The sequence below is a fragment of the Chionomys nivalis genome, chromosome 2 (assembly GCF_950005125.1).
Source record: "Chionomys nivalis chromosome 2, mChiNiv1.1, whole genome shotgun sequence".
In the NCBI taxonomy this organism is placed as follows: domain Eukaryota; kingdom Metazoa; phylum Chordata; class Mammalia; order Rodentia; family Cricetidae; genus Chionomys; species Chionomys nivalis.
This window is the reverse complement of record NC_080087.1, coordinates 132,716,218-132,743,266: the sequence shown is the minus strand read 5'-3', so window position 1 is coordinate 132,743,266 and position 27,049 is coordinate 132,716,218. Positions and strand designations below refer to the sequence as shown.

The 27,049-nt window shown below is 42.2% G+C and overlaps 1 protein-coding gene across 1 annotated transcript in view; it reads right to left on the bottom strand.

Moving 5' to 3' along the window:
* The window catches only part of Dytn (dystrotelin), a 53,846-nt gene that overhangs the window by 7,837 nt on the left and 18,960 nt on the right, over positions 1 to 27,049 (bottom strand). The window contains exons 6-13 of the mRNA XM_057763238.1: positions 23,478 to 23,549; positions 23,096 to 23,259; positions 19,671 to 19,782; positions 17,959 to 18,081; positions 13,704 to 13,718; positions 10,160 to 10,167; positions 5,561 to 5,720; positions 2,441 to 2,930 (exon numbers count right to left, since the gene is read on the bottom strand). Of these exons, the coding sequence (XP_057619221.1) occupies positions 2,441 to 2,930; positions 5,561 to 5,720; positions 10,160 to 10,167; positions 13,704 to 13,718; positions 17,959 to 18,081; positions 19,671 to 19,782; positions 23,096 to 23,259; positions 23,478 to 23,549 (1,144 nt within the window). The remainder of the gene's footprint in view (positions 1 to 2,440; positions 2,931 to 5,560; positions 5,721 to 10,159; positions 10,168 to 13,703; positions 13,719 to 17,958; positions 18,082 to 19,670; positions 19,783 to 23,095; positions 23,260 to 23,477; positions 23,550 to 27,049) is intronic.

Sequence of the window (27,049 nt, the reverse complement as noted above, 5' to 3'; positions counted from 1 at the left end):
TGGCTGGCCAGTTATTCCAGGGTCACGGAGAGGCACCACCTAAAAGGCATAGGCTGATGAGAGGAAGGAGGCTAAGCGTATTTGTCAAAGCCTCCGTTTATTAGAGTCATGGTTACAGCTTATATAGCCCCTAAATGGGGAGCTTGGGGGCTGGGGCATGCCCGTCACGTAGTCCGAGAGGTTACGATGGGTCAGGTCACGATTCCTTGGTCAGGAAGTCACAAGGTGACCCACCTAGTTCTCTAGATAGTTTGGAATGTGAGGCAGGTTCCATTAACAGATAGCTCTCAATTAACAGTTAATTTGGGTGTGGGATAGGCTTGGTCAATAAGACTATTCTCAATACAATTGGAAAGTAAAGCTCTCTGCAAAACTCCTCATGGCGGTGCTTCCTGTAATAATTTGGGGGGGACACGGCTCCTGACAACTAAATCTTTTCAATAGAGCCTAATTGACTAGTGACATTTTCCTGAAAAGGTGAAGTGGATATTGACTTTGTTTTGAATATTCATCACGCCCCAAGCATGCTTAGGCAGAACTACAGTGCATGGAATTCCATGTTGGTTCGAGAATCAGCATAAAGGGTTTTCATCCTATCTTTATGCTGTGCCCCTGACACCTCTTTGAATTCATTTCCTTTTCGACCATGACTGTGACTTCCACTCTATTTACAATACTTTCTATTTCATTGACCAGACGCTGCCAGGTTCTGTAGAGAATTGATGTTGTTATGTGTCAATTTCAAGTGCCACAGGTTGAACTGTAATCCCCAAACCCCCAAGTTTATATTTTAAAGTATTAATCCTAGAACCTCAGAATATGACTACATTTAGAGATAGTGTCTTTACAGAGATAATCACAACACTGAATAGCCTCAGAGGTTTTTTTTCTTAATCGTGTGTGTGTGTGTGTGTGTGTATGTGAAAAGTAATTAAATTAAAATGAGGTCACTGGGATGGCTTTATTCAAATATGGCTAGTGTGTCTAAAAGAAGAGAGGGATGTAAGCATGCACAGACTGAAGGCCATGTAGACATGGACAGATGATGATAACCAACAAATGAAGGAAAGAGGCCTCAGAAGAAGCCAGTGTCACTGACATCTTGAGCTTGAATTTGTAGCTTCCAGGACAAAGGGGAGATCATGCCTTCTCTCCCTCTCTGTCCTCCTCTTTCACCCTGCTTTGATCCCATCTGCTCTCCTCCCCTCCTCTCTTTCCTTTCCTTCCTCTTTCTCTGTTTCCTTTTCCATTTTTTAAACATTTTTTAATCATTTTTCTTTGTTTTTTTGCTCAAGTTTCCTCCTCTGTATTGCTGTATGGTATCTGTAGAAAACTAGTATATTAACTCATGACTATGTTGAGAAAGCTTCTTCAGGCGCAGAAACACACACGCATGTCATTTTCCCCCACCCACGAGTCTCTAGATTATACAGATTTCCTATTGAGACACTGTTAGCCACAGTAAATATATGTTCTAACTATAAAGATGGTGAGCCTACAAAACAAAGAGTTTTAGTAGAGGACCAAAAGCCTTCATAACTTAGCAACTTAGGACATGAGACAACTTAGGACAGTTTAGAACAGAGAACCCTCACTCAGCCATGCCCAAACGGGAGCATCATTGTCCTCATTTTTTTTTTTTTTTTTTTTTTTTTTTTGGTTTTTCAAGACAGGGTTTCTCTGTGGCTTTGGAGCCTGTCCTGGAACTAGCTCTGTAGACCAGGCTGGTCTCGAACTCACAGAGATCCGCCTGCCTCTGCCTCCCGAGTGCTGGGATTAAAGGCATGCGCCACCATCGCCCGGCTCATTGTCCTCATTTTTAAATGGTGACTTTGGGCTGCTCAGTTATGCATGGTGTGAGGTTAGTAACAACAACTGCACTGCACTTTCTTTTTTTTTTTTTTTTGGTTTTTCGAGAGGGTTTCTCTGTGGTTCTGGAGCCTGTCCTGGAACTAGCTCTTGTAGACCAGGCTGGTCTTGAACTCACAGAGATCCACCTGCCTCTGCCTCCCAAGTGCTGGGATTAAAGGCGTGTGCCACTACCGCCCAGCCTGCTCTTTCAAAATAATAAATATTTGCTTAACGGTATGTGCTAGATGTTATAGTTAAGTCTCATGTGATTGATAAGCTTTAGTGCTCATGGTGATCTTATGAATTAGCCAATACCAGGAATTGAATTCCAAGACTGAGATATCACATGAAGTTCAGTGTTTTAACAGGCAGCCTGAGTTCCTGGCCATCCCTCTCTTTTGGCTGTATAAACCTAACCTGACCAGCACTCCTCAAGGCAGAGGTATATCTCTGAGAATTCAAGGCCAGCTTGGTCTACATAGACAGTTCAGTGCCAACCAGGACTACATACTGACATGTGTCTCAAACACATACACACAGTAAACAACAAACATACAACTCAAATGACAAAACCCACAGTGCACCTCACCTGGTGGCGTGTCTAGGTCAAAGGCATCCAGAAGTCTGGGCAACAGTGTTTGTAGTTCCTCTTCTTCCTGGTCATTCCTTCTTTCACTGGTGTGGTCTGTCTCTTTCCCTTCTGAAGGTTCCAGAGCAGGACTGCTCACTTCAGAGGGAGGAATCTGGGGATTGTCCTGCAGTCCCTCTTGGCAATCAGAGGGGGCGTTATGGACTTCCCTTAGCATCCTTTGTGGGAAGCCTTGTGTTCTGGTGCTCTGCAAAATGATCTCTGGGGATTCAGTGTCTGGCAAAGCTCTCCTTGAACTTGCTTGACATTTGCGGTTTCTATCAGCCTTGGCAGAATTAGGGAGAAGTTCCTGTTCCAGACTACACCCAGTGACACTCTCGATGTGGGAATAGTCTTCTCCTCTCCATAGCCCATCCGTGGGTAAAGAATGATCCATCTCTAATACTGTGTTTTGAGATGAAGATGAAGGACGGAGTGGTCGCAACATAGCCTGGGTGAAGAAAAACTTGTTTAGGAAGAAATAACTCTTACCTTCCCTACAAATGCATTATGTTTCAACATCCCAAAGACATTGGAGGCATGTTTCTTGCTTCACTCTCGATATTTCAGTAATTTTATTTTATGCTGTTCAAAATAAATTTAAAATTCTGTAATATTTGATGGAGGAAGGTCATTGGTTAATTAATAAAGAAACTGCTTGGCCTGATAGGTTAGAACATAGGTGGGTGGAGTAAACAGGACAGAATGCAGGGAGGAAGAGGAAGTGAGCTCAGACGCCATGCCTCTGCTCTCCAGGGCAGATGCGATGAAGCTCTGACCCAGGATGGACATAGGCTAGAATCTTCCCGTTAAGCGCACCTCGTGGTGCTACACACATTAATAGAAACGGGCCAAGCAGTGTTTATATGAATACAGTTTTTGTGTTGTTATTTTGGGGCATAAGCTAGTCAGACGGCCAGGAGCCAGGCTGCAAACGCAGCCCGCAGCTCCCACTACAAATATTGGCATAGTTCATGTTGTAAAATATGTCAGGAATAACCCCAGGAATTTGGGGAAACATCTAGATCTGAGCATGTCTGGTCATAAAGGTGTCATAAGGAATTTCTGAAAATGTACTCATGGTGATTGACAAGCATGGATTACTACAATAAAATGTGCTCTTAATGATAGGCCTCAGAGGTATGTTTTTTTTTTATATATTTATTTATTTATTATGTATACAATATTCTGCCTCCATGTATGCCTGAAGGCCAGAAGAGGGCACCAGACCTCTTTACAGATGGTTGTGAGCCACCATGTGGTTGCTGGGAATTGAACTCAGGACCTTTGGAAGAGCAGGCAATGCTCTTAACCGCTGAGCCATCTCTCCAGCCTTCAGAGGTATGTTTTGAGGGACTTCACGAGAAGCTGGAGGTACAAAATTTAGGACGTGTTCCACTGCTTTGAAGGTTGAGTCAGGGTCCTCAGGATTCTAGAGACTCTTGTAGGAGTCTGTGGGGTAAAATTATGTCCATAACCATTCTGTGAATTGTCTATGTCACTGACATGTGCAGGCATGGTTCACAATCGGCAACAAATGTAGACATCACTGTCTCGGCAGGAATCTGGGCGACATTAACACATAAAAACTCATACAACCAGTTAAAATAGACAGCTTCACTTCCTATCCTGTGGAACAGCAAAAGTTCCAAATTTTCTTTCTTTTTTTTTGGTTTTTCGAGACAGGGTTTCTCTGTGGTTTTGGAGCCTGTCCTGGAACTAGCTCTTGTAGACCAGGCTGGTCTCGAACTCACAGAGATCCGCCTGCCTCTGCCTCCCGAGTGCTGGGATTAAAGGCGTGCGCCACCACCGCCCGGCCCAAATTTTCTTAATAATTGGCCTTTCCAATGCTGTGTGTAGTGAAATGGAAAACACCCAGACAGTGCTCCAGATGTGTCCTGAAACAGATGTTACTGCTCATGCCAAGGAAAGACCGACAGATTATAACTGGTTAGACCGGGGTAGTCGGTAATGATTTTTGTCTGGGAAAAAGAAGAAAATGAACATGACACTGCCAAGAAAATGACTAACTTTATTTGCTGGTGTTTGTAACAGTCAGGGTTTCAAGCAATAATTAAAATTTTAGAAAGCTTGTATCTGCCACAGGTGGGTGGGATGGCTGTTCAGTTCTTAAATGTTGTTTTCTGACAATGGTGAAAGTGAATGTGAGAATGTTTCTTCTTATCTTTCTTTCTTTAAAAAAAATGTGCAATGAAATCGGCAAGCTGTAGGAAGCTCAGTATAGCTCAGCAAGTCAATATGACCCGTGGCCAATATATGCTACAAAATGAAACCTGGGTATTTCCGCTCAGAGAGCAGCCAGAACACTGACTGGGATTTTAATAAAGCCGAATATGAAACAGATCTGATTTTCGATTTCATAATGCACCTATCCTTTAAAAAACAATTGCCTTTTGTGTTTGATGTGTGTCAGTGGATAATATCTTAGTTGTGTGAAAGGCTATAGAAAGATTTCTTTCTTTCTTTTAACTGTATCACTACGTGAGACTGGATTTCTTCACACACCTTAAGCAAACCTCTCAATAGATTGCTCACAGTGAGGGAAAATGGGTTGTCTTTCATTAAGTCAGACATTATAGAGGTTTAACAAAGCAAACAAATCACTGATACTCTTGCAGGCTCTAAAAACACCCAGCTGTGGCCTGAAAATGTTACACATATTGTGGTTGATCAACTTCATATCTCAGTTAGTTAATGACTGTTTTGGAAGCACTTCTCAAACACCTCTCAGTTGTTGGTGTTTTACTTCCTTGATGGGTAAAAATAGCAGCAGATACAACCCACAGAGATAAAGGCTCCTAGAGGAGTGCTCAGTTTTTTTCTAACAATGTACAAAGAGATCTTGAGATCAAACACTACGCGGGAGCACTTGGTTCTATTGCTTCCTCAGTATGGAGGGTGGGAGTGGGCGAAGACTTGGGGAGAGGGAAGAGGGAGGAGAAGAGGTTGAGCCAAGTGATGTGGGAAACTCTGTGAAAGCAGCCCGCCCCAGCCGGGCAGAGCAGACTTGAGGTCAGATTTCCAGGCAGTTCAGGCAGCCAGTGGCTCTCGCGTTTGTACCTGTAGGTCTTGTCTTATCTGCTGTAGTTTGGTCCACAGGTTATCCTGGTTGGTCGCGAGCTCCCGAATCTTAGTTTCAAATCTTCCATTCTGTTCTTTTTGTAAGGTGCATGCGCCTTGCAATTTGAGTTTGTATCTATTTAACTGTTTTCTGAGGAGCCTGGAAAAGAAACAGGTTTGAGCAAGGGTGGAAACTCACACCTATGGCCCAGCTGGAGCTTCGCAGGTCCTCCTGGTTGGTGGTCTGTGCCCTGACTCCCATCTGACTCCACCAATAGCTCTTTCTGCCCTCTGCAGGGATGCTTTTGTCCTTTGAGGTTGTTGCTCGAGTCACCTCCTCGTTTCCTGCAATCTGTGATAACATATTTTACACTTCCAACAAGGCTTTTTGACTTCCCTATTACTTCCCTGTGAAGCAAAACCCCAGTCTCATCCCTGGCACTGTCTAGACCCCTCCTTTATTTGTTTTTCTGTATTGTTTTTCTCTGTATTCCATTGCAATCAAGTTTGGTGAGATGGCAAGTTTTTATCTAGTCTCTGGCCTTAATTCTGAGCTTACACTCTCATATACTTTCTGTTTTATTTATACATTGCCAAATCATTTCATTGTACATTGTTTTACAATTCTGGAAACACACTTACCTTGTTTATCACCCCATTTCCTGGTTCTGGCACATAGTAGGTATATGATTAGTATGGCTTTGTTCTTTGATCAGTTTTGTTGGCACATTAGCAAAATTTGTGGGAGTCAACGCTCTGACAGTGAACAGCAACAGTCTTCCGGTTCTTCCATACCTGAGTCTTTGAATTCCTAAGTGTCAGAGTGCCTGGAAAGGGTCTTGGAATTACAGCTTGAGCAGCCACCCAAGCACGCATCTCTGAGCAGGGACCTTGAACACCAGTCTCGCAGGAGGCCTGATTCTAAAATCCTATTTACAGCTGGAGCACCAAGCTTTTTTATATGGTAGATTTTTCAGAAGGAAGTCAGCCTCCTCAGAGGTGTGTGGACAGGGCTGTCAACACCACAGAGTTGTGTTTGTCTTGATTACTAATCATGCCGAACTCTCTTTCCCACGTGGACCACACCTCACATCCTTTCTCCTCAGTTGAAGTTTCTCGTTCTTCAACAGTGGGTGGGGAGGGATGGGGGGGTAGGGAGGTGGGAGGGTGGGGGATGGGGGTGTGGGGGGGTGTGGGGGAGGGGCGAAGCCCTACTCGAAACATTTTTCTTTCTCTTATTTTTATTTACTTGTTTGCTTATTTGAGACAGGATCTCACTGTGCAGCAGTCTATGTAGGCCAGGCTGGCCTTGAACTCACAGAGATCCCTTTGCCTGTGCCTCCCAAGGACTGGGATTAAAGGCATGCGCTGCCACACCTGTCCTCTACTTCTTTTAAAATATAAGTGGAGGATTCCCCATAAGCTGCTCTGCTCGCTACAATTTACCTGCTTCAGCTATCTCCGGTAGTTTGAAGACTGTTGCTTTCCAAGAAAATGTCTGTTAACAAGCTCATATTATCTAAGAAACAATTCTTGCCAGATGACCTAAGATCTGCCCCTTTTAAAGTTTCGTATCTGCCGTCTGTTCCTAAGCAGACGGAGCTCTGTGTGCGTGAGGCCATCAGCAGGAGCCCAGATGCTCCCAGAAAGGTTAATAGTGCAGTGAAACAGTTTCACTGAGGGCCCAGATGCTGAAGGGTCAAGAGTGATCAGCAGCTGGATGATGCTCTTTCAGTGTATGACCAGAGACTGGAGCTTACTAAACAACCAGGCACTTTAAGCTGGCTGTCCTTGACCTGTAGTTATCTGTCAGTCTCAGGTCCCCTTCAGTGTTTCCTGCTAACCTGGACCTCTATCTGTAGGGCTTCTCTTCAATCCCTCGTCTTCAATCCCTAGGTCCTTTTTGATTGTTCTACTATTATTCCAGCAATTAAATGTTAGTGGTCTCAAATTGCTCATTTAATGGGTGCATTTGACGCCATGCCACACACGTATCAGAGAGGTTTGCTGTCTACGGTTTCATACAAACCATCAATAAAAATGAGGATGCACATAGCAGAGATGGAGCCTCCAGTTTTCATTTCTTAAATTAAATCTTTCTGATCCTTTTAAATGCTTTGTAGTGATAAGTACTTTATTAGGCTACCAATGATGCATACAGCAGATATGGATTTCATAACAGAGAATAACATAGCTAAAACTTATTTTCAAACAACTAACTTAAGATTGTTTTTTTGTTTTTTATTTTGAAACAGGATCTCATTTTGCAGCCCTGGCTGTCCTGGAAAGTCTGGTCTTGAGCTCACAAAGAGCCACCCATTTCTGCCTCCTGAGTCCTAAGATTGACGGTGTACCCTGACATGCCTGGCAAGAATTTTTATTTTATATTACTTCTTTATTACTTTATTTATTTATTATTTAGTATGAGGTTGTGTATATGTGTGTGTGGTTGTGTTGTGTGGTTGTGTATGTATATGTGTGGTTATGTATGTGTGGTTGTGTATGTGTGTGTGGTTGTGTATGTGTGTGTGTGGTTGTGTTGTATGGTTGTGAATGTGTGTGGTTGTGTATGTGTGTTGTGGTTATGTTGTGTGGTGGTGTATGTGTGTTGTGGTTATGTATATGTCTATACATGTGTGTGGTTGTATGTGTGTGTATGTGTGTGGTTCTGTATATGTGTCTATATGTGTATGTGGTTGTATGTGTATGGTTGTGTGTGTATATGTGTGGTTATGTATGTATATGTGGATATGTATGTGTGGTTGTGTATGTGTATTGTGGTTGTGTTGTATGGTTGTGTATTATGTGGTTGTGTATGTGTGTTGTGGTTGTGTTGTATGGTTGTGTATGTGTGTTGTGGTTGTGTTGTGTGGTTGTGTATATGTGTTTATGAGTGTGTGTGGTTGTATGTGTGTGTATGTGTATAGTTGTTTCTGTAGGTGGACACACATGCCTTAGTGAGTGTGTGGAGATCAGCAACAATTTGCAGGAATTACTCTCCTTGTTTCATGTGGCTCCTGAGGATCCAACTCAGGTCTTCACACTTCTGTGCCAAGCTCTTTGTCAGCTGAGTCATCTACACAGCCTCTCTCTATGTTTGTTTCTTTCACATAATGGCCTCACGTGATCAAAGGTGAAACCATATGGTAGCTAGCTGGATGATATTCATATGTGTAGCTACTCACACAGCTCTGAGTTGCCTTTTTACCTTCACGTTGAAACATAGGGCTTCTTTGCTTAAATTATTTCTTCCATTTTTTTAAAAAAGAATTTCATTTTTTTTCTGTAGAAAATGTCTTTATAAAAGCTCACGGTAGAGCTCCTGGCTTGTCTCAACTGCTGTTCACATATTCACATGTGGCTCCTACATTCCCACATATCTACTGTGGCTCCTACCTTCCCACATATCCACGTGTGGCTCCTACATTCCCACATATCCACGTGTGGCCCCTACCTTCCCACATATCCACGTGTAGCTCTTACCTTCCCACATATCCACGCATGGCTCCTACATTCCCACATATCTACTGTGACTCCTACCTTCCCACATATCCACGTGTGGCCCCTACCTTCCCACATATCCATGTGTGGCTCCTACCTTCCCACATATCCACGTGTGGCTCCTACCTTCCCATATACCCATGTGTGACTCCTACCTTCCCACATATCCATGTGTGGCTCCTACCTTCCCACATATCCACGCATGGCTCCTACCTTCCCACATATCCACGTGTGGCTCCTACCTTCTTTCCCTGTGCAGAGCACTGATGGAGTCATGAGTCCTCCACAGTTCCTTCTTAAAGCTGACTATGGTCTGAAGAAGCAAGAAATTGTGAGAATGAGTTTTTAGTTTGAACTTAAGCACAATTAAAAAAATTGTCATAAGAGCATGGCGATATTATGCTTTTTCAAAACAAACTGCAGTATTTTACAAACTAGCTGGTGTTTGGATTTATGTCTAAGAACAATGATGCAAATATTTACTTATAAAAAGTATAGCCATTCAGTCTAATTTGCAGAGTTAATTATATAATAATATAATATATATTTGATATTAAAGTATACAAGTAAGCTGCAGTAGCCTTCTGCCCATGTTAGCTGCTTCTTGGATAGCTACTTGCAAAGTTATTCACAGAACACGTTGGGCCACACTTAAGCAGCCCTTTCCTATTGGCGTGCACTCTGTGGTTTCTGAATGACAGCGCCTCCTTGCTTTTTTCATCTAAATTCAAGCTTAACCTTTGCAGAAATGACATTTAAATTATGAATATAAAAAACTAAACTTCTTTTACATCCATATTTGTGGTGATATTTTGTTTGTGCTATAACAAATAGAACTTGTCTAAAGATCATCTGAGTACAGAGCTAGCCATACTTGTTAGCCATAGAGGCCAGGCAGTGGCGGCACACACTGGTGCAGGAGAATTGTCTATATTCTGTCAATCATATTTTAAATAAATGCTGATTGGCCAGGAAGAAAGTATAGGTGGGTCAACCAGACAGGAAGTAGAAAGTGAGGCAATGAGAACAGGAGTATTCTGGGAAGAAGGAAGCTCTTCCTGCAGTCCAGCCCAGACCACTGAAGAAGCAACATGTGACCTGCCCTGCTGTGAAAGGTACTGAGCCATGTGGCTAGCTTAGATAAGAACAATGGGTTAATATAAGCTACAAGAGCTAATAAGAAGCCTGAGCTAATGGGTCAATCAGTTTATATCTAATGCAGACTCTCTGTGTTATTTCTTTGGGGCTGAAGGGCTGAAGGGCTGTGGGAACTGGGTAGGATAGAACCTTCAACAAAGCAGGCACCCTCATGCTACAACACACCTTTAATCCCACCCAGCGTACAGGAGAGAGAGGAAGATAGATCTCTGTTCAAGGCCACCCTTGGCTACAGGAGATTCAATCGGTCTAAAAAAAGAAACAGAGCTCAGACCTTTGATTCTAGCACTTGGGATCTCACACCTTTAATCCCAGCACTAGGGATGTGGAGATAGGAGTGATATGGCTGGGCAGAGAGAGGAATATAAGGCGGAAGGAGACAGGAGCTCATGGCATTCAGTTTGAGGGTTTGTAGAGACAGGACCTTGCCTATTTGGTCTGAGCATTTGGATAGGTGAGAACTCTCATTGCTGACTACTGTGTTTCTCCGATCTTTCAATTTTCACTCCCTAATATCTGACTATAGGTTTTTATTTAATAAGATTAATTAGGATTGCATTACATATATTATTGTATGATACATTTTTCTGTAACTGAGAAACATTTTAGGTTTATATATGAATGTACAATGATAGTCATAGGCCAGATACCATAGTTTATGAGTCATTCCCATAAAAAGACATAAAGTTGTTTTTTTAAATTTTTAAAACTTTTATTAATTAATTAATTAATTTTGTGTGCATGTGCGCATGTGTGTGCCATGGTGCCTATGTGATGGTCATAGGACAATTTTGTAGAGCCAATTTCTTTTCCTCTTTTAAATGGGCTCCTGACATGGAACTCAGGTTTTCTGGTTTATATGGCAACTGCCTTGACCCACTGAGACATTTTACTGGCTCTTAAGGTTGTTTTTTATAAATTATTTAAATTAGATGTAGTAATAAAACTGTGTAGTTTTCTCATACAGGTGTGTAAGGTTCTTTGGTCACTAGTGGTGCTACACCTACACACCCATGAATATACACATGAGTACACACATGAATACACACCTCCTCACACACACACGAAAAGGAAAGGCTTGCAAAGGTTTATCTCACACATGCTACTGCTGGAGAACTAGGGACAGGCCACATCCTATGGCTGAGAAGGGTTACATTATAAGCACACTATTCTAACCTTCAGACTCACATCTTGGTCGTACTGCTAAAAACATTCTACATCAATCAGAATGTACTACTTGCATAAAATTGGACAGAGAAACTGCAAACAAGAAAAAGGTGAGGAGAAGGGAGGAGACATGGCAGGTGTGATACTACACAGTGGCGGGCATGGCACTCACTCTCTAGGGTTGGAGTCCAGGCTCAGCTCAGGTCAGCACAGCTGTCACATGGAAGCTAATTATTTTATTTGATTATTAAAAGCGTTATAAATGATTACCCTTTGTTGGTCTTCCTGAAGATCAGGCTACATTAATTATGACTATTCTAATATTCTTCTAGAAGAATAATTATTTTATAACAACATAAAAAATATGAACAAAAATGGAAAAAATGGACAGGGGATAATATATGGGATAGAGTTGTATTTATGTAAAATGAATAAGTCTGAGACATCTAATATAATCATAGTGTAGCTTTAATCCTAAACATTTTTACCTTCCACACTAACAATAACAATAACTCTAAGGATAAAAGCAATAATAGAGCTGAGAGGAAACTTTAGGAACTGGCGGGCCTTTCATGGCCAGGATGGCGGTGATGATTTCATGGACGTATGCCTGTCCTCACGCTCATTTTCTGTAAACATTAAATATGTACCACTTTTAATATGTCATCACACTTCAATAAAGTGGTTGAAAAATAAAAGAGGAATCTTGCTATATATTATACAAATAACTATCATAAAGCTAGACTCTCAAATGATACTCTCATATAAAAACAAAATGGGAAACAATTGAGCTGAGTGGGAAACAATAAAACTCATCCTCAAATAATGAGAATTCTAGTGTGTACAGAATCATAATATATACATCAATAAGGAAAGGGTTTATTTAAACAACAAAAAACAAGAGTAGAAAATTATTGTCACTTATCATAAATTTAAAAACTCAAGATAGATTTAAAATTGTAATGTCAAGAAAAAACACTTTAAAATAAATGCAGTTAAAGAATCATTTAATTTCTCACTGGAGAACTTTCTATCTAAGCCTAAAACTGTAAGAAACTATAAAGAAAATATTGAGAACATTTTTAAGAGAAATAGAAACATCCATAGACTAAAGGAAGTAGGGTTGGCTCTGACAAATGGAGAGATTCAAAGTTTAACTATATTGACATATCGAAGTGACATACCAGAGTGGGAGGGGCAGGAGAAGGAAGGAACAAAATGTAATTGCCTTCTACAGGATTTGGAGGAAAGCTTTGTCTCACTCAATGTGGGAAAAATAAAGACAAGTGAAATTATATTTTACTTTCTTGTAAAGTGGCAGAATTTAAAATGTAGAGAAAGTTAATCTTGGCTTTAGCCAGGTTCATGGGCTGCATTTGCTGAGCATATAATCTAGTATCCCTTTCTGAAAAGCAATTTTGCAAGAAGTATGAGGAACCTTGAGTGTATTTCCATGGACCTTTTTTGGTGATTTTGCTTTAGAAATGTATTGTAGGGGAATAATGGGGTAACTACACAAGGAATAATGAAAGGAAATTTTAATAGTAAATTTTAAATTACAGTAAAAATCGGAAACAACCTTAATGTCAAACAGGAGTTAAATGAATAGCATTCTGTCTATTTAAATAACTATGCAGATGTTTTTAAAGAATTCTGACAATGGAAAATGTTCACAATATAATTTACATTGACTACTTGACAGTACAATCAGTACATCTCAAAGTATGATCTAAACTAAAATATTCAAAAGGAGTGAAGCATATTGAAATGTTAATGATGCGTACACATATTATTTTCATTTTGTAATTTTTAACTTATTTTTCCAAATTAAATGCAGTAACTATATATCCCTAGGCGTGCATGGTAGCTCACACCTGTAATCCCAGTACCCTGGAAGCAGAAGCTATAAGACTGACTTGAGTTCTAGTTCAGCTTGGGATGCAAAGAGACAAACAAAAACATGTAATATTTTACGATTAAAAGTATGTCCCCCTATTTTTCATTGTTTACATTAACATGGTGGAAATACTTTCTGGTCTGGATAATTGTTTTCCAAGCCTTGGTACAGCCAGAATGCTGTGCTTACAGAATGGCCGGGATACTATACATGCTGCGCCGAGCCTTGGCACATGTTTACAGAGTGGCCGGGATGCTGTGCCAAGCCTTGGTACATGCTTACGGAGTGGCCGGGATGCTGTGCCAAGCCTTGGTACATGCTTACAGAGTGGCCGGGATGCTGTGCCGAGCCTTGGTACATGCTTACGGAGTGGCCGGGATGCTGCGTTTCATTGATGGTGTCTCTTCCGTTTGGACTCACCTGATGATGTGGGTTCTCATTCGCTTGTGGAGCAGTTGGCAGTCCTTGACACAGGTATCGGGGGCATTCTGTGGCTGTCGCTTCTACTGCTCCTGATGGCCTCACAGATGCTGGGGCTTTAGGGCTTTTATACTCAAGGCAAAGCCTGTTAGAAAGTAGAGTTTTATAAGATACTGGGGCAAATTTAGTGATCAAGTATGATAATAAGGAAAACTTTTTTTGGAAAATGTATTTTTAAGATATTTACTTTTGTATGTATGTGTCACGCACAAGCATGCACGCACACACACACACACATGTATGCCATTTTTGTATGCCCATAGAGCCCAGAAGAGGGCATTATATATCTTGAAGCTCAAGTTACAGGCATTTGTGAGCCATCCCACAAAGGTACTGGGAACCAAACTGAGGCTGTTTGTAAAAATAAAAAGTGCTCCTAACTATTGAGTCTCTCTAGCCACATACCCCTTTTTTATTAAAATGTCAAATCAGATGTCAAGGTCAGTGTTTCCTCATCAAGTAGCAATAATGTTCCACTTCTCCCCTGTGTTCTTTTCCAGACAGACTGTTCAGTTGGTAGAGAGAGAGAGCTAAAAACATAAATAGAAAATTCATGCTTCCTTCTTCATGCCAGTCTAGATACAAAAATACAAAGAAATTCAGTGATGATGGCTACTGGGTCATCTTGCCCAGATCACAGACTAGGAATTCTAAGCATGGGCGTGTGTTTGTTATGCTGTATCGGAAGAGCACAGATGACTAAGGCCAGGCATACCTGATTTTAAAGAGGTCTATTAAGCGTTCTTCAAAACTATTTTTGAAGCATTTTTTACCATCTTGAGTTATTACATCTGAGCAAATGAAGAAAGCATCGAGAGAGCGGAGAGGTACTGCTCACAGAGAGCTCACATTTAACACGCAGATCAATTCCAGTGGCTTTTGCTAGATAGTGGGAGCGAGTATAAGACGTGATGAGAAAAGGTGGACGAGTGACAGACTGCTTAGCCGATCTGTGAGGTGGGTATGCGGGGTAGAGAGAGCAGCCTGTTTCCATCTGATAGTATTTGAACACTTGCCTGCCCTAACAAAATATCATACACTATGTGTATTAAATAACAGATTTCCGTGCCACATGTTTCTTACATATCTAGAGGTTAGACGTCTGAGATCAGATGCAGGGAGGAGTTACTTCCTCATCGCCTTGAAGTTTTTGTTCATAAAGCTCATCTCACACAGTGTCTCATGAAGAGACATCACAACTTTCCAGGAGCCCTGTAGTACTTCAACACAACACTAGAGGGCTTTTCGTAGCAGTGAAACCCCTTAGTGGGAAAACCGGATCCAGAATAGGGGTGTGAAAGACGCTTGTGTTCAGTGTGAAAGCTGAACGGAGGAGGCAAAACCCACCTCCGGTGGAAGCGCATCTTGGAATGCACGCGTGGGCAACCTTTGTGTCTGCCGCTCTGTACGTATCTGTAAGTGCTGCAGCGGATCACGCGTAAGAATTTGCAAGCAAGAGAATGTGTAAGCAGCTAATCTGTGAATGATTAGGAATGGTGCATTAGCCTTGCCGCAAAGACACTCCTGTCGGCGTCATCCCGTTCAGTTCTCCTGCATGCTTCTCTTGTTCAGGTCTTGTTTTCTGTGCTTAATGCCACAGCATAATTTTTATTATGTGAGTCTCATACTTTGTTAAACTTGCTCATAGTTTCTTTGTAAAATAAACTGCACTATAAATGAGAGTTTTATAGAATTTCTAGTTGGTTATTGCTAAGAGAGTGAAGAGCTATCAGTTTTATACTACTATGTTTTATGTTCCACCATTATTCAAAGCCTTAATTATAGTGTTTTCTGCTAAGCTCCTCGGGGTTTCTTTGGAGAGCGTATCAGCTGTAGATGCAACTGATTTCATCTTCTCTTTTTCAGCATTTTAATTTTCTTTCTATTACTTACAAGAACTTCCCAAAATTTTTGATAATGGTGGTGATGTCTGACACCTCACTTCCAATTATGTTCTCATAAATAAACGTGTTATCCTTGCTGATATGAACAGTCTGTGTAAAGTAAATCTATAGCAAAAGAAAGGGGCTCTTTACCATGCAGATTGCTTGCTGAATTATTAAATAAATCCAGTATTGCCACTTAGCAATAGCCATTACCTTAGAAGATGGGCATTCCTAATTTGCCAGCTTCATAGATAGCAAGGATAACTCCTTACCTATGATCACAGTTGTGAAATTACAACGCTCACATTCATTCCTTTCAGGCTGGTCACCCGTCAGAACTTCTGAACTCATCAAGACCCAGGCCAAGTTGAGAATTACATAATGCTATCTTGAGGATTAACCATATTTATTATATCCAGAGTAGATTGTATATAATACAATAAATTTAAATAAACCATAGTGTTGTATAGCCCTTGCAATTCTCTTTGCTTATCTCATCTCACAAATACTGTGCCGAGCGTCTGAAGGACGGGGCTGAAGGGAAGAAAGAAAGTCCCGAGGACAGGCTTCAGGGCCTCCGAACTGAGTCACCTAGTTTTCTTACATCTCCATTCCTAACATGCTCACGGTTGCTTATGAATTATGATGCTCCTGAGAAGGATGAGCGCAGACTATTAAAAATGCTGCCTTGTGGGGCTGGAGAAAAGTTCAGGGGGCCAAGTGCTTTACTTGCAAACATGAGGCTCTTTGTCTGGATTACAGAACCCTCTTTTAAACAGCCTGGCATGGTGGCATGCCCTTGTAATCCAAGCATGAGAAAGAGACTGATTCAGGGCTCCCTGGCCAGCCAGCACTTTACTTGGCAAGTTTCAGGCCAGCAAGAGATGCTGTTTCAAAAGGGGGGGCATGGGTCAATGGTTAAGACCAGGGTTCCTTAATCAACGAGAGCAGAGGCCCAGGGTCAAGTCTCAGCACCCATCTGGCAGCTCACAAACATCTAACTCTAGTTACAGGGCTCCAATGTCTTCTAGGCTGCATGGGCATCAGGCATGAACTTCTTGCACAGACGTGTATATGTAGACAAAACACCCATACACATACAAATAAATAAACGTAGTTTTTTTTAGAAGGGAAAAGGGGGATCTTGCCTAGAGAATAACACTTTGAGATTTTTTCCTCTGCCCTCGACACTGACATGTGTGCATGCGCCTCAAAACACATGAGCATCTGCACACACATGAACACACACATATGAATTTTTATGTATATACACAAAATCGTAGCTTACATCAAGAATGGTGGCACACACCTCTAATTTCAGCACTCAATAGGCAAAAGAAAGTGGGTGGTTAGTTAAGAGGCTAGCCTGGGCTACACAGTGAGTTCAAGGCTGGCCTGGGGTACCTATCAAGACAGGGTCTCAAAAAAGCAAAACAAGACAATAAAAGCTATAAAAATGTAACGATTACTTTACCATTTGGTGCAGGTGCATAAAGAATGAGGCATTTCATCTACAGCCTAAGTCTGGGTTCTCTCACAGCAAAATGTGAATAGTGTTCACAGGACTGTTGTTCTAACAGAACCCTCCAAGCTTTAGTCTCAGAAGCAATTATCGCGATGGCCACTACGTGGCACTGTTGCCTCTCAGTTCCGCATAAACCTACCGGCTGTTTACTGAGGGGAAAAGTACTTGAATCTCTACTCTCTTCCCACCCCTTGCCCTCTGTAGAAACTTTTAGCATTAAATCTGCTGCAGGGCCTCATGATGATCTGAGCGCCCAGAATAAGCAGCTGTTGAGTTCTCAGGCCTAAATGGGTCCTCTGTATCACCTCCTCCGAGGTTCAGGGAATATCACAGAAGAGGAAGCAGAACGGAAAAGCAAGAGAAGGGGACAGCACGTGCCTTTGCACTCTTGTCCCCCGGGAGCACAGGACCTGCCCAAGACCGGCCCCACAAGCATTTCTTCACAGGGGATGAGGGACTGGATGCCCCATGCCTCCCTGAAGATTCAGTTGAAAGTTGCTGGGAAGAGGGCTGTGGAGAGAAAGAAAGAAAAGGAAAGAAAGACATACATGAAAGGAAGAAGACATGAAGGTAAAAGGTGGGCTCTGGAAGAAGAAGGTGTTAGCAGGAGTGGGAGGGGACATGGGAAGGTGAGGTGCCGAATATGAATGTATGAAGATGCTACTGTACGCCCATCATTCTGTGTGATTAATATATGCTAATAAAACTAAACTAGAGAGAGAAAACCTGTGGATATCGTATGTGCTGATTGTGGACCCAGCATCCAGGCTACACACCTAGCTGCATCCCGTGGAGACAGCTGGTCCAGCAGCCACTGTCTTCCCAAGGCTCTTGTCCTGTCGGGTCTCTGGGGCAGGTTGTTTCTGAGGCTCTTGAGGAGGAGCTTTGTTCTCTCCTTTGTTGACATCTGTGGAAGTGAAAACCATTAAAAGAGGCACTGAAGGGCAGCCGAGAGGACTCAGTGGGGACAGGCACTTGCTTCCAAGCCTGACCACTCAAGGCTGATTCTCAGGACCCATGGTGGAAAGGGAGAACTTGCCCTCCGCCTTCCGTATGTTGGCTGTTTGCACACATGCGTGCGCACACACAAATGTCATAAAATCAAGTCCATAAAAAACTTAAAGAATGTCAGATCAATTTAAACATGGCCTTCATTCCTTAGTGTTAGCCCATGATGAAAGTGATAGTAACCAATTCTTCTGGTTTTGATGCTTTGGAAGATAATATCCCTTGCTCCTAGAGTTTCTTCACGTCATTTATGCATAAACCCACTAGTAGCACAAGCCTCAGTGTTGAATGCCCCAAGCTGCTTCAGTAAATAACTGCTTCTTAAAGAAACAGGACTCTAAAGCTGTGAGGAGTGGGTTTATGGTCATTCACATTTGTGATGTGGATTCCTTTAAGAACAAGGTGTATTTATCTCTAGAAACATCCCTCCCAGGTTTGCTGCTGTAGGCAATTTCAGTAGATAGTGGATCACTGGAAACCCATCCATCCGGCCCACCCGAGGAACTTCAGGATAAAGAAACAAAGACGTTCAATTTGAAGGCGGTTAGCTTTTAAAAATTAAAGTGTGTTAACCAGATGACCACACGGTGTCACTGTAACACTATTCAGTTGCAGGCTTCCAGGGCTGGAGTGGAAGACCAGAGGGAATGAACCAGTGCTGGGTAAGTGCAGTTTAGCAAGGGAGAGAGAAGCGGAAGCAATCACCTGCAGTTTCACTGCGGTGGTGTTTGAGGCACTCCATTGTGCAGATGCACCCGAAATGGATAGTTAAAGAGACAACGATTTCCCGCTCCTCGTCACCTAACTCCCAGCCACCCCGAGGAACAGCAAAATGTTTTTGCAGTTTATTTTTCTTTCATCTTAGACCTAAATGAACTAAATCATTGTTGGTTACTAACGATTTTCTTTAAAAGAGTCACAAGTCAAAAAGTTTTACTTTTTCAGTGAAAATCTAGACAACATTTTTTTTTTCTTTTTATCCTGAAAGATGGAGGGGGGCATACTTCGGACTCAGGGAAAGTCACGTCAAAATCTTTCCAAAAGTATACTATAACTGGAAGCTTTGTCGTATCGTTCTCACCAAATCAACACCCTTTTCTGTCATCGCAGTTTTCAATGCCTGTCCCCTCTAGCTTTGACAGATGTTTCCTAATGCATAGCATGAGATCAATGATCACATTCTAGCCTAGTAAGCCTGTTATTGTCTCCAAAAATATCTGTGAAAGCTTGCAATGTAAATAAGGCATATTTATTTTTAAACTCTTGGCATGTGTCAATCATAAAACACAATGAAAGGCATTATGACATCTTCGAACAGCATGTGCTACTATTCCATCATAGGGGCTCAGGCATACTGAGAAATGTTAAAGGGGGAGCTTGCCTTTTTCCAGTGTCTTAACTGTTAATTGATGGAAGAAAAGGGTTTTTAATGGAATGTCTTCTAAGACTGGGGTGGTGAAAGTTTTACCATGCTGCCTTAGATGTTACCTGGACACACTCCTCTATCACAGTGTGGGACTTCTGATGGGGTTGGTTGTGGAGACCAGATAAGAAACACAGCTGGCAGATGTCAAAGTTGAGACACTTCAGACAGCGGTATCTGCCAAATGAAATGCAGCTTATGTCACTATTGGCAGGAGAGCAAACGGATGGAATTCAAGCAGAGAATGAGCACCCTAACCACGCAGGAGGTGTCGGATCATACAGCGGTTACAGTTTGTCTTTTGAAGCTGACAGTTATTAACCCATGTGCTTACTTATTCAAAGAAATGTGAACTTTATCTTAATAGTACTCTGTGTGTTTGTGTGTGAGCGAGCGTGCGTGTGTGTGTGTGTGTGTGTGTATGTATTCATGGGCCATGGCAAATGTGTGGAGGTCAGAGGACAACTTTAGGAATTGATTCTTTTCTTCCACACCAGTTCTGGAGAATAAGCTCAAGTGGTCGGGCTTAGAGACCAACACCTTAAGCCAATTCACCAGCTTTGATGGAGTTTTTTATAAGACATTTTACTAATGTGTCTTTACCCAGTAAGCTACAGTCTAAAGGTCTGAATTATATTCCTTCCCCACACTACCCAAATATCAAGTGCCTTGCATAGGCAGCGTCTTAGGAGCTGCAACCTCAAGAGAAACCCTCAAGGCTCTGGCCATATTTTGCGGAGCTGCATGAAGCACTCAAATATTTTGAGTGTAGTTTCCAATTTTAAAAAAGAAGTTTAGCATTTTTGATAGAGCTGAATAAAGAATTCTCTTGGAAATTACAAGGTATGGTAATCTTGAACCTGAATTCCTGATGCTAGGGAAAAAAGTTAAATCTTAGATAAAAGATTTCGAAACAAGCCCATGCTTTTCCTTAAAAGTCTGTGCATAGGGAAGAAAAGATGGGTGGGGTCTTCAGTGGCCAGGAGCTGTGTGAGCAGCTTACCTGTTGCTTGACACGTTAACATGGCAGAATTTTGTTCTTAATTTCTGAATCTTAAATCTCCTTATGTTCAGAAGAGAAAGCACTGAGGCATGCTGTTAGTGAGACCTCTCCTAGTGCTCAGGGAGAGATCTCTCCTAACCCTCAGATAGAATGGTAATACTGAGGGGCTAGGAAGATGGGGCAGCCTCTGGTTAATAATAACACTGCCGTTCCTAGCTGTAGCAGAGACAGATGCTGCACTGGACAGTCAAGATCAGAGTTTGGGAGGATCCATGGAGCAGCCGCTGGTTGATAATAACACCGCCATTCCTAGCTGTAGCAGAGACACTGGACAGTCAAGCTCAGGTTTGGGAGGATCATTGGCACATGGTAGGTCACCAGTGAATGTGAACTAAATGAAGCTTAGGTTAACAGTCTGCTTTCTGCAGCAGGACAAGGGCCCTAGTAAATACCACTTACTTGGCCTTGTAAAAGTTTTGCATAGCTTTGAAAATTAATCAACTCATCTAAGTGTACAAGATGGAAAAGCCTTCTCTTTAATGCGGATTATTGGATGAGCTACCTATCTGAGCTGGCAGCTTTGTCCAGCCTTCTGGACAGCTACAGTTAACTTGTCTGAACAATGTGCTAATTTCCCTTAAGTTCTGAGACCACCTTTAGACTCACAAGAAAGGCTGCTGAGTGGATAAGACAGCTGGTTTCCTGATCATTTTACCAAATAGAGAACCCAAGGTTTTTTTTTTTTTTTCCAATCTTATCTCAGTCTTGTATAATTTACTTTTTTATAGACCATAATTGATAGCCCATCTGGGACTCAGTTCTTGGAGTAGGGGTAATTTCTGCTCTATATGTCTCCCCACTCCCCATGTGCATGCTTGTGCACTTCTGTGCATGAACACTAGAGGTTGATGTTAGATGTTTATTTGAGATCAGGTTTCTCTCTGAGTCTGGAGCTGACTGGTTCCTTTAGATTGGCTGGCTACCAGGCCCCAAGAATCCCCCTGTCTCTGTTTCCACTCCTGTTTCTTCCATTGATTCTGAGGAACACATTGTACATCATAAAAAAATTAGGTTTTACTATAATATAAACCTTTCCTTGATCCTGCTTGCTTATTTTCCTGTTGACATGGTTTGTTGGTTTAAGTTGATAATTGCAAAGAGGTTTATATGAGTCAGATTTTGTTGCACCTTCCAAATCCATTGCAAACTCAATGCAGCTTTTCAGTAAAATTTCAACTTGATTTCCAGATTTTTAGCGGTTCGGTAGACCTGCTTCATGCCTGTGGGAATGTGGTTAATGTCTGAACCGTGGAGGATCAGGAGCTACAAGAGGAAAGGTAGGACAAAGCGAGCAAGGGTGAGCACAGAGGGCTCCGGCTTCCCTCCTCTCCCAGGCCCCTGTACCTTGTTAGCTGCTGGACGTCCTGGAGCTTCACCCTCATACAGCCGCATGCCTGTGCCCATAGCTCATGACTCACGGCTTGCCCTGCTTGGTCAGACTTCTCATCTCCTTCTCTTCAAAGCTCTGGCAGCATCTCTGAGTTTACTTCCTCGTTATTTAACTTATGGAAAACCTACACCCTAATCTTTCTTTCTTTTTCTTTTTTTGGTATGACAGGGTTTCTCTGTGTAACACCTTTGTTGTTCTGGAACTCACTCTGTAGACCCAGGCTGGCCTTGAACTCACAGAGATCCACTTGTGAGTTCTGGGATTAAAGGTGTGTGCCACCACAGTTTAACAAACTATTCTTGTAAGGTAGCTCCAAAGTCTTTAAAAGGCTTATTTGGAACAAAAGACAGTGTACCTTAGAGCAGTGGTTCTCAGTCTTCCTAATTCTTTGACTTTTAATACAATTCCTCATGCTGTGGTGACCCCCAATTATAAAATTATTATTATTATTATTATTATTATTATTATTATTATTTTTTGGTTTTTCGAGACAGGGTTTCTCTGTAGCTTTGGAGCCTGTCCTGGAACTAGCTCTTGTAGACCAGGCTGGCCTCAAACTCCCAGAGATCCGCCTGCTTCTGCCTCCCGAGTGCTGGGATTAAAGGCGTGCGCCACCACTGCCCGGCTTTATAAAATTATTTTGATGCTACTACATAACTGAAATTTTGCTACTTTTATGAATTGCAAGTAAATATCTGATATACAGGGTGTCTGATATGTAGGATATCTGATAAGTGACCCTGTGAAAGGGTCATTTGAGCCCCCCAAAAGGGGTCACAATCTATAGGTTAAGATCCACTGCCTCTGAGGGAAAAACTTGGCTACTTAAGAGCATTGAGTCAGTGGAAAAACTTAATATTTCATCGTTTAGAGGAAATAAGTTTATTTTCAACCAGGATGCCTCAGACAGGGAATTAATTATTGAACTAAAGGCAAGTGAATTCCAGATGTATAGAAAGGATCCCAGAGATTATCTCTGTGGCTCCGTTGAACCCGGCTATCACATGACCATTTGAGAACTACGATGCTGACTGTACCTCAGTCCTATGATTGGGAAGGTTTTGCATGTGCTGCACCGCACGGGGTGAGTGAGCATTTCTGAGGCTGACAGTCGGTAGCAGGTTGGGAGCCACAGAAGTATAAGAGGCTCTGACTGTAGCCAAGACAAGAATTTCTCCTCCTTGATTCCAGAGCTCAACACCTGGGAAAGAAGAACAGGCTGAAATGTACTTTCCGGCGGGATGTGCCCCCTTTCTTTCCCCCTGGTTCCATATCTGTTCTGCTACGGAAATCAGTCATGTGAGAGCCGGAGGAAGGATACCTCCAAGCTCAGGCTGTCCTGGAGCATGCCTGAAGTCTAATTTAAGCAAACTCTTCAGATACCTGCACCGGTTCCCAGGGATATTTTACGCAACTCACCCCTCGGAAGCAGCTGTGGACAGCACGCTCCACAGGGCACAAAGTGCAGCTCTCTCCCACAACAGCAGGAATCTGTAAAGGCAAGCTCATGTTAGCTGCTGGGTGGACTTAGTGTGTCTGAGTAATGGAAGTCACGCAAGCAGCAAATACCAGACATCTGGGAACAGAGGCATCAAGTCAATCAAATCAGTAAGCTTTAGGTTTTGTGCAATGCTTGAGTCAATCAAATCAGTAAGCTTTAGGTTTTGTGCAATGCTTGAGTTGGAACAATGAATGAAAAAAGACTGGAGGAAGACCACAGAAGGAAGGCATTGAGGTAGCGAGGGAAGATGTCTGCTGTCTGAAGCCTTAAAATCCCAGGCAGATTATTTTAATCTTTCTTTTCCTTTTTCCCTGATGGAGGTCACAGTGACACTGCTTTCGGGTTCACGGTGGCTTTAAGAAATAGCTTGTCGGCCGGGCGGTGGTGGCGCACGCCTTTAATCCCAGCACTTGGGAGGCAGAGGCAGGCGGATCTCTGTGAGTTCGAGACCAGCCTGGTCTACAGAGCTAGTTCCAGGACAGGCTCCAAAACCACAGAGAAACCCTGTCTCGAAAAACCAAAAAAAAAAAAAAAAAAAAAAAAAAAAAAAAAAAAAAAGAAAAAAGAAATAGCTTGTCAAGTATTTTCACATTGTCTCGTTTGAATACATGCCAATTCCACTACTTGTTTTTATCCTATGTCAAAATATCTGACACAAAGAACTTCAAGTAGGAGAGACTGAGGTTGGCTTGTGCTTCGGTCCATGGATTCTGGGCTGTGGTGAGGTAGAGCATCAAGACAGAAGGCTGTGGCTGGGCAGACCTCACCATGACCAGGAAGCACAGGGATGAGAGGCCCATAGGAATAGATCTCTTTTTACATGGTTTCTTTAGCTAGGCCCTAAATAAGAAAGTTTCTACCAAATAATCCATTCAAAACATATCTAAGCCATCAGTTAGATCAGAGTCCTCAGGATCTAGTCACTTCTCAGTGATTGGATCTACCAGTTGGGTACCAAGCTTTCAATTCAAGAGTCTTTTGGAGAACACTTCATATGCAAACCATAACTCCAGCCTTTGAAATGGGCTGGTAGCCATCATTATTGAAAGGAAGAACTGACAAGAAATGACGTCACTATGTCAAGAAGAGATATCTACACATTCACTGCAGCCTTATTTAAAACAGCCAAGATAGAAGAATGACTGAAGTGTTTGTTGACATTAATGGATGCTATCTGCACTTAAGAATAGCTATAACGTGGATGAACCTGGAAAATATATGCTAAAATGGAAATCAGCTGTACACAGAAATACTGGATAATCTCTCTTACATGGAGACTCTAAAGAGATGAGCATAAAGAAACAGAGAGTAGAATGTGGCTTCTTGGAGTTGAGGGTGGAGTAGGAAAACCAGGAGATATGGCTCAAACTTACAATTTATGATGATTAGATTCTGGGGATCTAACACACAACACAGTGACTTGTTAATGATGTCTCTTGTTCTCTTGACTTTGATTTGCGATCTGGTTGAGGGATCTTTATCTGTGCTCACACATAAATAGTGACTGTGGTAATCCTTACACATGTACAGCCGTGTTACCTGTGATACACATGGTATAACATTTCTCCTTCTTCCTCTCCCTCCCCTTCTTCCCTCCATTCCTTCCTCCTTCTCTTTTTTCCTTTCTTCTCTTTTTCATTCCTTTATTTTTTTCTTTTGAAATAGGGTCTTGTAAGGGTGGTCTCAAATTCCTGAGTTCATATAATCTTATCACCTCATCTCCACAGCCGGAGCTATGGGCGTGTGTACACCACACCACACTTAACATCTTTCGTACATATAATTTTTGTTGTTTTTAATGCTAAATAGATTAAATGATCACTGAAAGACGATGTTTTGAGCAAGATTAAAAAAAAAACAAGTTTGTTGCACAATTGGGGTCTCACTCTGGAAATCCTCCCTTTCCATTAAGAGAACAAAGCTCATTAGACTTTCTTTCTTATTTGCTTATTTATATTTTATAGGTATTCCAATGACTCCATTGTCCCCGCATTATACCTTTCAACCACATTCATTCCATGGGGGTTGGGGTTGGTAACTACGAGACTAAGGCGATGAATTTGGTTCTGGTTTCCGTATGCATAGATGTGTGTACAGTCACCTTCACTTATTCACATTTGAACAGAATCCCAGTTTCCCATCTGATGCCTTGCCCAGCTCAGGCTGTTGGATACACTGCTGTAATTGCAAGGACCCCCTGCCGAGTCCATCAACTCAAATAAACGTCCTTCTAATCAGGAAAGTGGCACTCAAAACCTCTTTGCTGACAATTAGCCAGACAGAAGTCAACAAACATTCACTACTGGTAACAAGATGGCTTGTGCTTTAAATTGATAATAGCCCTGTCACCGATAGAGAGTATTTAATCAAACAACAACAACAACAACCAACCATTCATCTCCCACCTTTTTTACTGATGAACTACCTGGGACACTTATTAAGAGCGCTGCTGAGTCAACGTTCTTCCTTCTCGGGTGTTCCTACCCCTAATGAAGAAAGAGGTCTCAGTTCCCATGGGAATATGCAGGAGAAAGCCCTGGGATCACCAGCTCTGTGACTCCAGCACCAGTAAAAAAGTTCCCCACTGTAGTGGGATTTAACCTGGTGCTTCCCCTTTAAATATCTTCATAAAGTTTTTGTGAATTATTTGACTAATTTCTTGCAGGTGTTCTTTCGAGAAGAATTAAATGTGACTAGGTGGCATGCTGGCATAAGCAGAATGGCACTCAAAATGATAATTAGCATTCCTAGGGGATGATTTGAATCACATAGTGAGGATTGGAGTTTTCTAAGGAAGGAATCCGTTTTAGATTTCCTAATGGAAGTCAATGGGATGATAATTTGCTATGCAGATTACAGCTCTCCCTCCCGGTAGCCTCTCAGAAGCCTGCTAAGGCTCACAGGAAGGACAGGCTATAGGAGCCAGCATTTATTTCAGCCCTCGTTGACCTTGATTTAAAATCCCTGGAGACTGGCGTTAACTGGAAGCCATCAGCAGGAATCAGGAGGTGAACACCAGGGCTCGAGAGGAGAGGGTGATGGAGGTGGGTCATCTTTCTATCTGTTGTTTCATTGGTTAAGTAATAAAGAAACTGCCTAGGCCCATTTGATAGGCCAACCCTTAGGTGGGTGGAGTAAACAGAGCAGAATGCTGGGAGAAAGAAGCTGAGTCGGTGAGTCGCCATGATTCTCCCACTCCAGACAGATGCAGGTTAAGATCTTTCCTGGTAAGCCAGCTCGTGATGCTACACAGAATATTAGAAATGGGTTAGATCAATATGTAAGAGCTAGCCAGTAAGAGGCTAGAACTAATGGGCCAGGCAGTGTTTAAAAGAATATAGTTTCTTTCCATGTAATTATTTTGGGTAAAGCCATGCTGGCGGCCGGGTGGCGGAACGCAGCCTGCTGCTTATCACTACAAGAGGAGAAATGCCACTCTGTCCAGGTCCTTCCTATCACATCCACTTTGAAACTGGCTACTGTTATCAGT